Source organism: Amphibalanus amphitrite, unplaced genomic scaffold (assembly GCF_019059575.1).
Source record: "Amphibalanus amphitrite isolate SeventyFive unplaced genomic scaffold, NRLGWU_Aamphi_draft 000284F_arrow, whole genome shotgun sequence".
Lineage (NCBI taxonomy): Eukaryota > Metazoa > Arthropoda > Thecostraca > Balanomorpha > Balanidae > Amphibalanus > Amphibalanus amphitrite.
This window is the reverse complement of record NW_024881779.1, coordinates 255,754-269,918: the sequence shown is the minus strand read 5'-3', so window position 1 is coordinate 269,918 and position 14,165 is coordinate 255,754. Positions and strand designations below refer to the sequence as shown.

Genomic DNA, 14,165 nt, shown 5'->3' with positions numbered 1-14,165 from the left:
GCGCATTTTTCTCACGCCTATTCCTTTTCTTTTCCTGTTGAGCGCTTTTAGCGGGGGCGTGACAAGAGGAAACCGGGGCAGAGTGGACGGCTTTTCCGATAGGTATTGCACGTGTTGTGCAGTTCTCTGGTGGGGGGGGGGGGGTGTGGTCGACGGCCGCTGCGTTACGCGTTACGCTGCCGGCTCTGTCCGCTGCGTGAGGAGGCCGCTGTGCGTACCGGCCGTCCGCGCGGTATAAATGTGGACTGCGGCGCTGCAGGAGTCACTGACAGCCGTCAGCCTCCCACAGCACAACACAGCTCCGGCAACATGAAGGTTGGTACTAGTCACCGGACGCAGGATTCTGCTTTTACTGATACTCTACTGTAGATGCCAATTGCCATGCACAAACGTCTATATTCATAGTTCACTGCACCTTATGGTTGCACCACATTACAGAATGCTATACGTTATTGCTGTGTTATAGTGTCTTGCTGTTAGCATATTTATGTTAATGTTCACTTCTGTCTTACGGCCTTACGATCGCAATGGCTTGCATCTGATCCCAGCTATTATTACCGTGTATCGTGTTCAAGAACCATATTGTGAGCTCATATATAATACCTATATATGTCATTTGGGTACCTGGCCTGCATGTCACAGCAGCAGACCGCGCTCCACATTTCTGCTTACCGAACCACTCACAAACCTTCCCCAGCTGGTGATCCTGCTCTGTCTGGTGGCCTCTGCCGTCGCTGGCTACGGCGGGAGGTACGGCTACGGCGGGAGGTACGGCTACGGCAGCTATGGAGGGTACGGCGGCTACGGAAGGCTGGGCGGCCTCGGCTTCGGCGGCTTTGGAGGCTCCAGCAGCCTCGGGGGCCTGGGACGGCTGAGAAGTTACTACGGCGGTCTCCGGGGATACGGTGCTCTTGGCGGTCTCGGCCAAGGCAGCTTCGTCGGCTTCAGCGGACTGGGTGGATTCAGCAGCCTGGGAGGATACGGCGGACTGGGAGGATACGGCAGCTTCGGCAGCTACGGCGGACTGGGCGGATTCAGCAGCCTGGGAGGACTGGGCGGATACAGCGGACTGGGAGGATTCGGCGGATATGGAGGACTGGGTGGATACGGCGGACTGGGAGGATTCGGCAGACTGGGCGGATTCAGCAGCCTGGGCGGTGGATACGGCAGACTGGGAGGACTGGGCGGATACGGAGGACTGGGAGGATTCGGCAGGCAGGGCGGATTCAGCAGCCTGGGAGGATACGGCGGATATGGAAGACTGGGTGGATACGGCGGACTGGGAGGATTCGGCAGACTGGGCGGATTCAACAGCCTGGGCGGTGGATACGGCAGACTGGGAGGACTGGGCGGATACGGAGGACTGGGAGGATTCGGCAGGCAGGGCGGATTCAGCAGCCTAGGCGGTGGATACGGCAGACTGGGAGGATTCGGCGGCTCCTACGGAGGACTAGGAGGAATCTCGAGTGTGAAGGCGGCCGGTACTCCTGTCAACGTATACACCCAGACTGCGGTGCTGAGACCGGGCTACGGCTATCTTGGAGGCTTCGGAGGTCTCACTGGAGGCTACGGAGGTCTGACCGGAGGTTTCGGAGGCCTTGGTGGAGGCTACAGAGGCTTGGCTGCTGGGGGCTTTGGAGGCCTAGGTGGAGGTTTCGGAGGCCTGACTGGAGGCTACGGAGGCCTTGTAGGTTACAGTGGTCTCGGAGGGTACCGCGGCGGCTCGTACCTCGGCGGAGGGTACCGCGGCGGCTCGTACCTCGGCGGAGGGTACAGTAGTCTCGGAGGGCACCGCGGTGGCCTTGGGGGAGGCTCCTACCTCGGCGGAGGGTACGCGGGCTCGGGTCGCTATGGTGGATTCTACCACTGATGTTCCGCTGCAATGATTTAGGTAATGCTTCGTGCACAGTCACAGCTTGTGTGTGTCACTCTTGTCCTTGTGTCCGATGATAATGGTACTGTCGGTCATAGTAGGCACTCGTAGATAATATATGTTTCAGCTTGCCATCTAGTTATATATGTGCTGTCAGTTCAGGGAAGGCCAAAATGCACTCAGTGGGAATAACGGAGAAATTATTAGCAATAAACAAAAAAAAGTTGAATGTCCACGATCCCTCGTCAGACCCGTCAAAGGCACGGGGCACCCCAACACTGACATTCCGAGACCAGTCGATAGATGGCAGCACGTACACCTCAGTCACCGGCCCGCACTGGACCGCTCTACTACGGCTGCTAGAGACTGTACGGCCTCCACGCCCCCGTACAGTCTCGTGGTGACGGAGCGGGCCGGCCCAGTGGCGGCGGCGGCGGCAGTGCGGTCTGGCGGTGGTGGTCGGATGCGCGCTCGTATCGTGTCGTCTCCGGCTGGCAGCAGAGGAGCGCCGGGCTGTTAGTGCGCGGTGGGGACGGGCTCGGGACGGTGGTCGGTGGTGTGCGCTGGGCCCATGCGGTAGCTCTGTAACCGCAGCAGCCATGTCCAAGTACAGCAACGACCGTGGTGGCAGCGGCTACAACCAGACCTACAAGCTGGTGATCGTGGGGGGCGGCGGCGTCGGCAAGTCGGCCATCACCATCCAGTTTATACAGGTGAGACGCCGAGCGCTGCGGCCCGCCGCAGGTCCAACTCACCACCTACGGCGGACCAGCAGCGGCCGCCGCCCGGCGCGGCCCGGACCGGACCGGACCGGACCGACCTTGTCCCGTTGCGTCACGCGGCGGCGTGGCGCCGCTGGCCGCTGCATGGGAGGCGCCGCCCGCCACCGCCGCCGCGGGAGGGAGGGCGGGGGGGGGGGCGCAGCCGGAGCCGCCAGCCGAAACCGCCCAGCTGGCCCGGTAAACAGTCAGAGCCGCGCTGGCGGGGGTCGGCACGCCGTGTGGGGCCGACGAGGGAACCCCTGCAGACACCGACCCGACCACCGGCGATCAGCACGGCCTCCTAACGCCTGCCGACTCGGTCAGCACCACCACCTAACGCCCGCCGACTCGGTCACCACCACCACCTAACGCCCGCCGACTCGGTCAGCACCACCACCTAACGCCCGCCGACTCGGTCAGCACCACCACCTAACGTCTGCCGACTCGGTCTATCTCGCACTATTTTATGCAGAAGCGTTTTTAGATTCCTGAGTGACGGGACACTGGGTTACGGGTCAGGTGATGACCTGGGTCACGTGTCCTGGGTCACTGTCCTTTGTTGACCTGGGTCACCGGTGCTCGGCCACGGGCTGGGCGCCGCCCTGTCCGCCGCTGAGCTCGAGGAGGCGTGAGTCAGGACCTGTGATGTGATAGCGCACCCGCCGCCCAGCAGCGGGCGGGGCTGCACGGGCAGACACGTAAACACACTGCGGTGGGGGCGGCCGGCCGAGGGGAGGGGGAGGGGGCTGGGCACGGGAGGAGAGAGCTGGCAGAGGGCCGAGCTGGTGATAAAGAGAGCAGGGAGGCCAGTGAATCGGAGCGCTCGCTGAGTTCGTAACGATCAAATAACTAGTATAGGCACGCGCATTTTGATAAAACAATCTGTTTCATTTTTTGGATGGCAGTTCGATGGCACAGAACCAGGGATGCGGAGCCGGAGCCGGAGCCGGAGCCGGAGCCGCCGGAGCCGGCATATTTTGCCCGGAGCCGGAGCCGGAGCCGGAGCCGTGAAACCATATAGCCCGGAGCCGGAGCCGGAGCCGGAGCCGTCAAAAAAGGGGACGGCTCCGGCTCCTTTTTTAAGAGGAAAAAATTATTTACCTAGTTCGGTTTGACAGTACAAGGCGTAAAACAATGTGGTATTCAAAATAGCCTTGTTATACAAATACAGAAGCAACGTGTACCAATCCCATCGCCTTTTTTCTTCCACCCGTATTTAACCCTCGCGGGCACGGGGGGAGCGTTTTTCGCCCCCCCCCCCGGCGAATATTTGCGATAGCTCCCGAACGCTTAGGGATAGGAAAGCGAAACTTTCAGTAGCTTTTCTCCCATCAATTTGACATCTTCTGAAGTAAAAAATTTGGACCTAGCCCCCTTGATGACGTCACAGGCTCGATTTTTCTAGACCCCTGCACGGCAAACTTCGGCGTCACAGGCGCGAACTTCAAATAGCTGCTAAAAATAGTTTTAGAAATAAATACAAATTACGAGCACGGTTGTGTAGCGTTTGACCTAGAAAAAAATAGAAAATTAGTTTGGTGACCTGCGGTCAGAGGTCAGGTCAACGACCCCGAAATGTGGTTTTAGTTTTTCGCAAATAACTTCGACAAAAATGGACCTAGAGCTACGGCAGTGGTACCATCGCATTCGCCTTGTCAAGCCGCGTCGAATGATATATATTTTGTTTGGAAAAGGTCAAGTTTTATGTTGACCTCATGTGACCTCGAATGACCTTTGGTTGACCTTAATAATGTGAAATAGCCTCTAGAATCAGTGAATCAGTGAAATAGCCTCTAGCAAGGATACTCTTCTGTGACCTTGACCTTTTAGCAGCCTTGTATCTTAAGATGAACCACAAATAGGGACCTGATAAGCCTCAAAACATTTCAAAACATCTTGGAAGTTAGCACGCAAGATGTACGAAAAAGTGCAAAGTTTGAGGTCAATTTTGACATGACCTTGACCTTGACCTTTGATTTTGAGCACATTTTCGGAATCCTCAGATTCTCTTCTTTCGTTTGACACCCAATTTTGCCGGTTTTATGCATCCTGCCGTCCTCTAGAACGCTTACTTTGATATCACTACACGTGCCGGTTTTTGCCTTTGACCTTGACCTCTGACCTTGAAAATTGACCTGAGGTCAAAAATTTTAGGTGCGTTAGAATCGTCTCGTAAGGATCTTTCGTTTGGTATCGCTTTTGTTTCTGTAGCTCCCTTATTTACGGTGTTAGACAGGGGGGCGAAAAACGCCCCCCCCGGGCTACGGTGGTTGGGATTACCCCCCGGGCCCGGCCGGGTTAATTGATCGCATAGGGGATGTACTGAGTAGGAGCCGGAGCCGGAGCCGCCGGAGCCGGACCATTTTACTCGGAGCCGGAGCCGGAGCCGGAGCCGCCATGACATTTCACCCGGAGCCGGAGCCGGAGCCGGAGCCGATTTTTTTCTCCGGAGCCGGAGCCGGAGCCGGAGCCGTCTGAAATTTCCACGGCTCCGCATCCCTGCACAGAACGCGTCCAATTTTCCTAAAAGTATGTAGGTAGATACTACAGGGTGTTTCACTAAAAGTGTCAAAAAGTAAATGCCTATTAAAGTTATATAAAATATGCAAATCACGTGGTTGCGCACGTGGCTTGGTTGCAAATTTTTGGACATTTATGCTTTGTCCATTTAAGATATATTTTACACTCATACGGAGCGAGGGCAGGAGGCCAAAGTTACTAGTCGTTTTTTCCTTATGCAGAACAAGAACAGGTTATTTACACCGCAACAGGAGGGGTGAATTACACTTACCTTTGGTGCCATCAGAAACATTGAAACCGTATGCCGACTTTTCAGGAAACGTTTTATTCTCTCACCTCGCTACGTTCCAGATTATAAAAGGTTCAAAGGGCTTCTTGAGAGGTTTAAAAGGGTTCCTTCGATGCCGGTCGCAGTCCAAAAAAGACAGGGTCCCCCACCTCTCGGCGGAAACCGTTGAAAAGGTCAGGGTCTTTTTGAGGGTCTTTGAAGATAACAAGAAGCTAATTTCAACATCAGAAATAGCCAAGGCCTTGCAAGTTATCAAAAACAGCCACTATAATGGCTGTAACCACCAGGAACTGGCTGGATTAGAAGTTCCTGCACAAAAAAAAAATCAGCTGCCTCGCCGCCCGCCTCTGGCCAGCGCAAAGCCCCGATCTGTCACCGTTTTACTTCTGGTTTTGGTCAGTAGCACTCGCAGAGCTGAGGAAGACTCAAGTCGCATCACTTCGGGAGCTGAAGAGCACCATTCAAGGTTTTGCCGACAGTCTGGACGCTGAAGATGAAAACGGGCTGTGAGGCACCTCCGGACACGTGCCGAAACGGTGCATCAAAAGAAGGGGCGGATATGTGGAATAGGTTTGAGTGACGGTGCTATCGTTTTTATATATTCAAATGTCCAACAATTGCGGATGAAATGGTATGCAAATTTTCGTAGAAAACATTGTTATTATGTGCATTATGACCTTTTACTTTTTGACACTTTTAGTGAAACACCCTTAGATAGTCGTGTCTGGCTGATATTTCACACCGCGGTGTTAGCCCTCGGGTTTATCGTAGCAGGCAAATCGGTCGCAGCCTTGTCGCGAAGGCGGCGGGCCGGCCTCCTCTGACGGGTAGTTTCCTTATTGGCCGGCAAAACTCCCCGAGTCGCATCGCCTCCGAACGTCCTGCGGCCGGCGACCTTATCCCCATGGCGATACATTGGAGCGTCTGGCCTGGCCAGGACACCTACTGCGGGCTGAGTGCTCGTGGCGTCTGCGGGATCCCGTCGCTCCCATTCTCCCAAATGCATTGTATTCGGTCCGAACATTTTCATATTAGAGTCCAATGACTCATGAGTAGCTTCCGCAGGGCCAGTATCTTAGTGTCTGTGCGATCCGCAGCTAAATGCAAGTCTGCAGGCTCACTGGCCGTCCTCCCTCTCCTCTGCTGTGTACCGGGGTTACGGGCTGCCGGCCGGACGAGTCACTCGACTAGTTGGCACGGGGCGGTCGCCGGCCGGTCCCGGTTTCCTGCACAGTGTTTGAGGTGGACCGGCCGTGGCTGGCCGACGCCGCGGTCCTCCGCCGGCCTGCAGAGCGCGGTCCACACCCAGCTGAGACCCGGGAGTCCAAACGTCCGTGTACGTCCGGATGTGGACCCTAGTTCGCTCAATCCTGACCGGATCCCGACCAGGACCGTTAGCTCACTCCGGCTGTGGACCTTAGCTCACTCCTGACCGTGCCCCGACGGTGGACGCTATGCTCACTCGGGATGGTGCCCCGACGGTCAATAGTGCTTGTCCTCCTGCAATCGCCTCTGGGACTGTGGTAAGAGTGCTTCAGGTCACCTGTTCCTGAGTGATATGCTATTTTGAAGAAGAAAAAAAAAGCAGACCGTGACTTTTGACTGACCCTCTAGCCGGACATCGCCTGTATCCAGTCCCCATGTACTGGAAGCGTAAGTGAAAGATGGTTGGGCCCATTAGCGTCGCCACGGGGGGGCAAGCGGGGCAGCTTGCCCCCCCAACCTCGGACCGGGCACCCCCTGAGATCGATACAGATCCGATGAGATTTTGGAGTCGGGAAAAAATGGGGGTACCTTTCTGAGAATGCCTGTGAGGTCAGACTCGTTCAAGCCAGAGTCGGAGTCGCAGTCGCCAACATCGTCAAAACACCGACTCCAGACTCGGAAGTGTCAATACTGTGATTCATTTCATGTTCCTCGTTGGTTTTTTATTACATTTTATAGCTGATTTTCATAAGTTTTGAAGTGCTGATACAAAATTTGCGTTCAAAGCGTGACACTGAATCTTCGGGCCTTTCTCAACTCTCGTCAAATGTCTGCGACAGACTCAAGTACCGTTCAAGTGCCACAGGGCTCATGACTGCTTGCTTTTCACACAGGCTCCGAAGGAGCTCCTAAGAAGCCTTCAGAAGGCCCAAACCGGCCTCTGAGAGTCCCACTGGTGTTCATATTCTCTGAGGGCCCATACAGGAATCTTTGAGGACCTTACACATGCGTAGACCTCTGAAGGGCCACACGGATCTTTGAGGATACTTTTAAATATTTCTGAGAACCTTAGGCCTCTGATAGCTCAGCCGAGCTTTTGAGGCGACAGATTTTGCTGAGCCTAAGCCTGCAGTTTAGGGGTCACGACTCGGGTGTGCCTCTGAGGGTCCCAGCACATGTTTCTTATGTCCCTATGTAGGGTCCTTAGGGATTCGACACAGACCTCCAGGGTTCACACTGCTATTTGAGGGCTCCCTGCTCACCCTGGGCCTGGTCTCTTAGCGCCCGCCGCCGGCGCCGCCCACACTGGCTTCTGAGGGTCCCACCTTTGGCTCGGAAAGCCCTAAAGCACCACATATGTACACGTAACTATTTGGGGTGACCAGCGCCGATTTTCAGGATCCTAAGCAGGCTTCTGAGAGCCCACACTGACCCTGAGTGGCCTAAAATGGCCTGGAAGTCCCAAGCGTATCGCTAAAGGATCCCTTGCCGCTATGCCGTGCGAAATTTTGGTTCCGTTAAACGTCTTTTCTTCGCGTTTGCAGCGCTTCCCTACACACGAAAAACGGGAAACTTTTTGTTCACACTACACCTCCTCTCACTGGAGCAAAGATAAATTACTTCCGATTCACACTTCCGACATTCACTCTCCGCTGAAAGCCCTACTTAGCTTCAATCGGCGGCTGGGATAAGCCCTATGCATTTTACGTAGAACCTCTGCATGCATGCGTGAATGAAAGTTTCAGCAAGGTGATTCGCTTAAACTGAGCGTTTAACCTTTTTATGATCATGAGCGACGAGCGTCTGCACAGGGGCTCTCCAGAGTGCGTCGGCAAGCGCAGCCATTGTGATTCTACCGGTCGTTTTTTGTTCAAAAATTTAAAAAAAATAAATTTTCTGTAAAAAAATGGCAAGTCATAGCTACAAGGAAAACCTTGTCACCATCGTATTCCTCGCACTATTGCGCGTTGAATGATATGTAAAATGAATGAGTAACGACTGGAGGAAGGCAAGATTTAACACAAAAGCTGATTTTGCCCCCCCAACCAAAAATCTCTGGCGACGCCTATGGTTGGGCCGCTTGTGACGTGTGTTCACGGCCCCAACAGCGAATGCTACCTCAAACCAACTCTCCCAGTGCATTGTCGTTTCAAGTGCGGTGTTTGTGCATCCTCAGTCTAGGGCGGGTCATCCGAGAACTTTTTTTCGAGGACACATAATGAAGACCAAAATTCCTACGGAGCATGTCACAAGAAGACTGTGTGAATTTTTTCAATTTTTTTGGTTGAGGTTGCGGGTCGCCGCAGCCAATTAATCAACCGGGTTTTTCGCTACATTTTCACTGCACGCGAGTTTTGAGCACAAATCTCATATGATTAATTATTTTCAAATATATACCTCGAAACTTCAGCTATTCCTCAACCTATTCTGCAAGTCTGTTGGCTGTATCTCTTTAACTGTGGCCATGGTGCCATGCTCTCTGTATCGGTTTTCCGCAACTCGATCGCAGCGCCATCTCTTGAGAGGACTGTTAACCTTGCGTCGGCCGAGACAATATGCATTCTGCTGATGCGATCTTAGGACGCTGATGAAAAAAAAACGTAAGGCACAGGAGCGTATATAGCGTGAAAGCTGTCAATTGCAATTAAAGTAGCCATGAAATGTACATATTGGGGGTTCACCTGACTTTAGCACAGCCATTATGCGCCAAGTGCGATAGTGTCCGCTGGACCTATTAGTCATTTGATTCTGCGCTGAGACTTCAGCAGCATTATTTTCAGTTTTGGCTTCGATTATTTCCTTGCATGTAAATTTAACCTTTCTTTTGAAATGCAAACCTAGTGTTAGAACTGAACAGTAGCAGCTCAATTACAGAATAACTAAGTACTAAGTTAGCCTCGTCAACTTAGCCCGGCTTCATCTAACAGACTGAGGATGAGTTGCGAGGTATCCTGCTGATCGGCGATCCGCGTATCATATCACTGCCCGAGTCGCGCGTTCTCATCGGACCATCAGATCCTATTTTGATGACCTATTGGGGCTGGGCCACCGCAACAAGCAGTGGAGCATCGAGCTTTGAGGGAAACTGACCTCATAATAACCGCGGTAGTAGCTGCTAAGTGGTCTCCGACGCAATTTGTGATCCCAATCATGTGACATTGTTGCAGTTAGTGGAAAGGAGCCTCCATGTCGAAACGGAACTAATGCCGCGTGGTGGTCCTCGGTGACACTTCACATACCTACTGTTCTCGGATAGGCAAGTGATTACAAAGGAAATGCCCTTCTGCATTTTACGTGCATAAGGATGCGTCGTTTATCATGATAAATAGGATAGCCGTGCTGGATCATCGGCTATGACGAGCCTGTTGGACGAGCATATTGCTTCAGTAAATGAGCCCGGTAGTCAATGCTTATTCTATTTTACACCAAAATCAGACAAGGGCCAAACTATTAAACAAGTTTACAAGACTTGTGAAAAAGCCACTGGACTAAAGCTGCGCCGATCAGTGGACCATTTACCAAGAGTGCCTGTGCATCGAGCAGGAACCGTTCGTGCCGTTTCGGGCAACGCCATGCAGTCCAGATCAGAGAACACTTCTGAACAGCCCGGAAGCAGGCGTCACGCTCTTGACAAATCCTGAGGTAGCTGTCAGTAAGGAAGCTTGAGCCCTTGAATTTGGTAAAATGGCTTACGTTGGCAGCTTGCAAGTTACGCATTCCGTCGCGATCGCCCATCATGCAACATATATTGACCAGCTTCGAACTATCACCGAGTTCAATGTTGTTCACTATGTCCCAATGTGGTCCGAAATTACGGAGTAAACATTGCAGAGACGGATTACTCCAAAGCATCCAGCTATTGCGAGACCTCTCAGCTCACCGGTCTGTGTTATTCGCCCAGTGATCGAAAGGAATAAGTACCGGGCTCACTATAGGAAACTTTTTTGGGCTGTACTGGCCGATACAGACAGCCAGCAAACAGTGCATACACTGCGATGCTTGCTGAACTAAGGAATGGTGATAAAAAGACTCGAGACACTTATGGCAAAAAAGTATAGGAAGCGAATGAGGCAGGAGACATAAAGATATGCGATTCTATCAGCATTTTGCAATAAACAAGTCATGCACTACATGCAGCTCATAGATCGGTCCAAAGAACGCGTTACACCAATAGCAATCTCGCTGGAAGAGGGTGACCTTCGACCCGCTGCTTAACAAATTAATTTCGATGCGGTGCATACCCATACTCACTACTCAGGCAGTGGAGCGAGCCATCCGTTTCCTAACTTAGGCAGCATACGTTGCTGTTATTAAGAGAGCACGTCTCGGTTACATCACGTGTGCCATCAGGACGCAATGCAACGTTCTCATGCCGGCGTTTGAATCAATTATCGAAGTGTGATTGCATTCACTCCATTGCATTCAAAAATGAACATACGGTTTGGACTGATGTTATCTGTCTGCAAAACTTAATTTAACTGATAAACATATAGGTATCAAAGTTAAGCATCTCGCTGTTTTCTTGGCGAAATCACTATAGGTATAGCTTCCGGAGCAATTTATGATTCCTGAAGTATTTCGGATCGAATGGGTACAACTCACCTATTGTCAAATAAGGAACACCAGACACCTAGGAACACCAAAGAACACCATATACCCGACGTGGCAGCGGCTGCGTCAGCTTTTGACGGTCGGAAAGCCGTCAAAATCAATGTTATGCCAAACTCGCTCAATAGATGGCGCTGGTTTCGTTGCGCTTAGAGCGCCGATGCTAATCGCTATTCTGAGCACGATTCTGCCACTGGGGTTTCCAAACTTTGTGAAGAGGTGGGGGTAAGCATGTAGAACTAGGAAAGTGGTAAATATAGTACCTTTCTCGAATTTTTCCCACTACATTTTGCAAACAACGAGAAAAATTAGCAAAAGTGGTCTCAAAAAACCGTTGACGGCGCGCCCAGTTCCTTTTCAAAAATTCGCAAAAAATATGTTTTAACCGTTTTATGGATCAGCCCGTAGGAAAATCGCTCTTCACTTGGAAACTTTTTCCATCGACCCGCCCTAAATTCCTCACCACTCAAACAGAATCTGCAGAAGTTTAAGTTCGGAGTGGGTTTGGATTATCGGATTTGGACTTCACCAGTGGCTGGTGTTCATCAGTTGACCGAATGTTACCGACTCCACCGCCTCACCCTCTCTCACTCCGTCTCTTCTCTCTCTCTCTCTCTCTCTCTCTCTCTCTCTCTCTCTCTCTCTCTCTCTCTCTCTCTCTCTTTCTCTCTCTCTCTCTCTTTCTCTCTCTCTCTCTCTCTCTCTTTCTCTCTCTCTCTCTCTCTCTCTCTCTCTCTCTCTCTCTCTCTCTCTCTCTCTCTCTCTCTCTCTCTCTCTCTCTCTCTCTCTCTCTCTCTCTGCACCTCTCCCACTCCGTCCCTGCCCATCAGATGTCGGCTGCTGCAGTACTTTTTATGTTGCATTCCGAATAACCGCCAAACGATAAGCTATCCGGGAAACTTCACCCTCGTATATTTGAAGGAATCCATCCAGGCCACTCCTCACGGCACACGGTACACGAGTCCGTGTCCAGGTCACCCCGCACGGGGTCGGCCGGCCGGCTTTGCGTGGCGACAGCCGCTCCATAATGTATGAGCGGCGGAGCGACAGGCGACGTCACCCGACGCCGCTAAAAAGTCGCGGCCGGCGTCTCCGCTCTCCGCCGCGCTGGCGGCGCCGCGGCAGGCCGCCCGGTGCCACGGTCACGACCACTGACCACTGACCAACGAGCACTGACCACCTCTGACCACTGACCTCTGACTCCGACCACTGACCTCTGACCACTGACCGCAGCGCAGCCGCCAGCCGGCCGACCGACCTGACGAGCCGGTCGACGGACGGACGGACGGCTGCCCAAACGAGTCCGGACGGACGGACGGCTGGCGAACCGGGCCGCACGCCAACTGGAACCGGATTGGGGAGTCGGCGGATACAGAGTTCTCTGGCTCTAACTGATCGTTAGTCGAGAGAAAATTGTAATGATTGAGGAGAGGTTTCACGCTGAGTGTAGTCCACCCCTGAACGGAATGCGGCAAAGTGATACAACGGGTGTCTGCTGGGGCCGCTGGTCTGGAATTGGAGTCGCTGAAGGCTCTGCCCCGCTGGCATTGATAGTCAGAATCGGCCTTTGGTGGTTACAGCTTCCTCGTTTGATATCTCCACGTCCCTGCGGATGTTGTTTTCGACCGACTGTCTGTGACTCAGCTCCGGCTGATTCGCAGCGTTCAGTTCCTATTTCCGGGCGTTAAAGCCATCCATAACCTGCACTGACACATCAGCTATTTATTTATTTATTTATTTATTTTTGAAGACTCCTTGGCCGTGCACTGCGTTCCCCGTTCCGCGCCCTACCGCCGTCACTGAGGCACCGTCCAGTCGGCGGCGACTGGTCTCTGAGTCTCGCCGAGAATCCAGTGGAACATGTGGCGGCTGCAGAGTGCAGAATGGCCGGCAACTGCGGACGCTCCATCTCCGCCCCCGCAGCGACTTTGCGCCGCGCCCGCTGACTGAGGGTGCCTCCCCTCTCCTCCCCTCCCCAGTCTGGCCGCCGACTGGAGGGTGCCTGCCCGCCTGGCCTCACCGCCCGGCAGACTGAGATAGTGCAGCTCTGTTGGATGAGTCACGCGCTACTCCGTACAGTACGGGACGCTCAGTCACGCGCCACTCCGTACAGTACGGGACGCTCGGTCACGCGCCACTCCGTACAGTACGGGACGCTCGATCACGCGCCACTCCGTACAGTACGGGACGCTCAGTCACGCGCCACTCCGTACAGTACAGGACGCTCGATCACGCGCCACTCCGTACAGTACGGGACGCTCAGTCACGCGCCACTCCGTACAGTACGGGACGCTCAGTCACGCGCCACTCCGTACAGTACAGGACGCTCGATCACGCGCCACTCCGTAACAGTACGGGACGCTCAGTCACGCGCCACTCCGTACAGTACGGGACGCCCGGTCACGCGCCAATCCGTACAGTACGGGACGCTCGATCACGCGCCACTCCGTACCGTACGGGACGCTCGGTCACGCGCCACTCCGTACAGTACGGGACGCTCGGTCACGCGCCACTCCGTACAGTACGGGACGCTCGATCACGCGCCACTCCGTACAGTACGGGACGCTCAGTCACGCGCCACTCCGTACAGTACGGGACGCTCGGTCACGCGCCACTCCGTACAACACGAGATTCTCCATGATAAAGCGTATGCCATTTCGTACAGCGCGGGACACTCGGTGACATGCCGTTCCGTCGTATTGCGATACGATTGGTTATTGAGTCGCGGACTGTTCTGTATAACTCGGAGCTGTACGGGCCATTCCGTACAGCGCGGAATGTTTTGATTTCGCTCAGACCAGAGGAGGTCTCGCAAACCGGTTACCGTTCAACCGTGGCCACAGAGCTGAGAGCTTGTCATTGCAGAGCTGCTGCGGCTGCTGCTGTAAGGCACTCAGCACAGCTGCAG

At 53.7% G+C, this 14,165-nt stretch overlaps 2 protein-coding genes across 5 annotated transcripts in view; both read left to right on the top strand.

Moving 5' to 3' along the window:
• Nucleotides 1–226: 226 nt before the first annotated feature.
• On the top strand, nucleotides 227–2,003 carry LOC122387372 (glycine-rich cell wall structural protein-like). Of its 4 annotated transcripts, none has more exons than XM_043377504.1 (3): nucleotides 227–315; nucleotides 698–1,277; nucleotides 1,362–2,003. In XM_043377504.1, the coding sequence occupies exons 1-3, from the start codon at nucleotides 310–312 to the stop codon at nucleotides 1,868–1,870; spliced, it is 1,095 nt and encodes a 364-aa protein (XP_043233439.1). In that variant the 5' UTR covers nucleotides 227–309; the 3' UTR covers nucleotides 1,871–2,003. The 4 variants fall into 4 exon arrangements, with proteins under 4 accessions (XP_043233439.1, XP_043233437.1, XP_043233438.1 ...); XM_043377502.1 differs by having other exon boundaries at nucleotides 698–1,710; nucleotides 1,741–2,003; XM_043377503.1 differs by having other exon boundaries at nucleotides 698–1,712; nucleotides 1,791–2,003.
• Nucleotides 2,004–2,223: 220 nt separating this feature from the next.
• Nucleotides 2,224–14,165, top strand: part of LOC122387368 (ras-like protein 2) — a 32,379-nt gene continuing 20,437 nt past the window's right edge. The window contains exon 1 of the mRNA XM_043377497.1: nucleotides 2,224–2,586. Coding sequence (XP_043233432.1) covers nucleotides 2,473–2,586 — 114 coding nt within the window. The 5' untranslated portion in view covers nucleotides 2,224–2,472. The remainder of the gene's footprint in view (nucleotides 2,587–14,165) is intronic.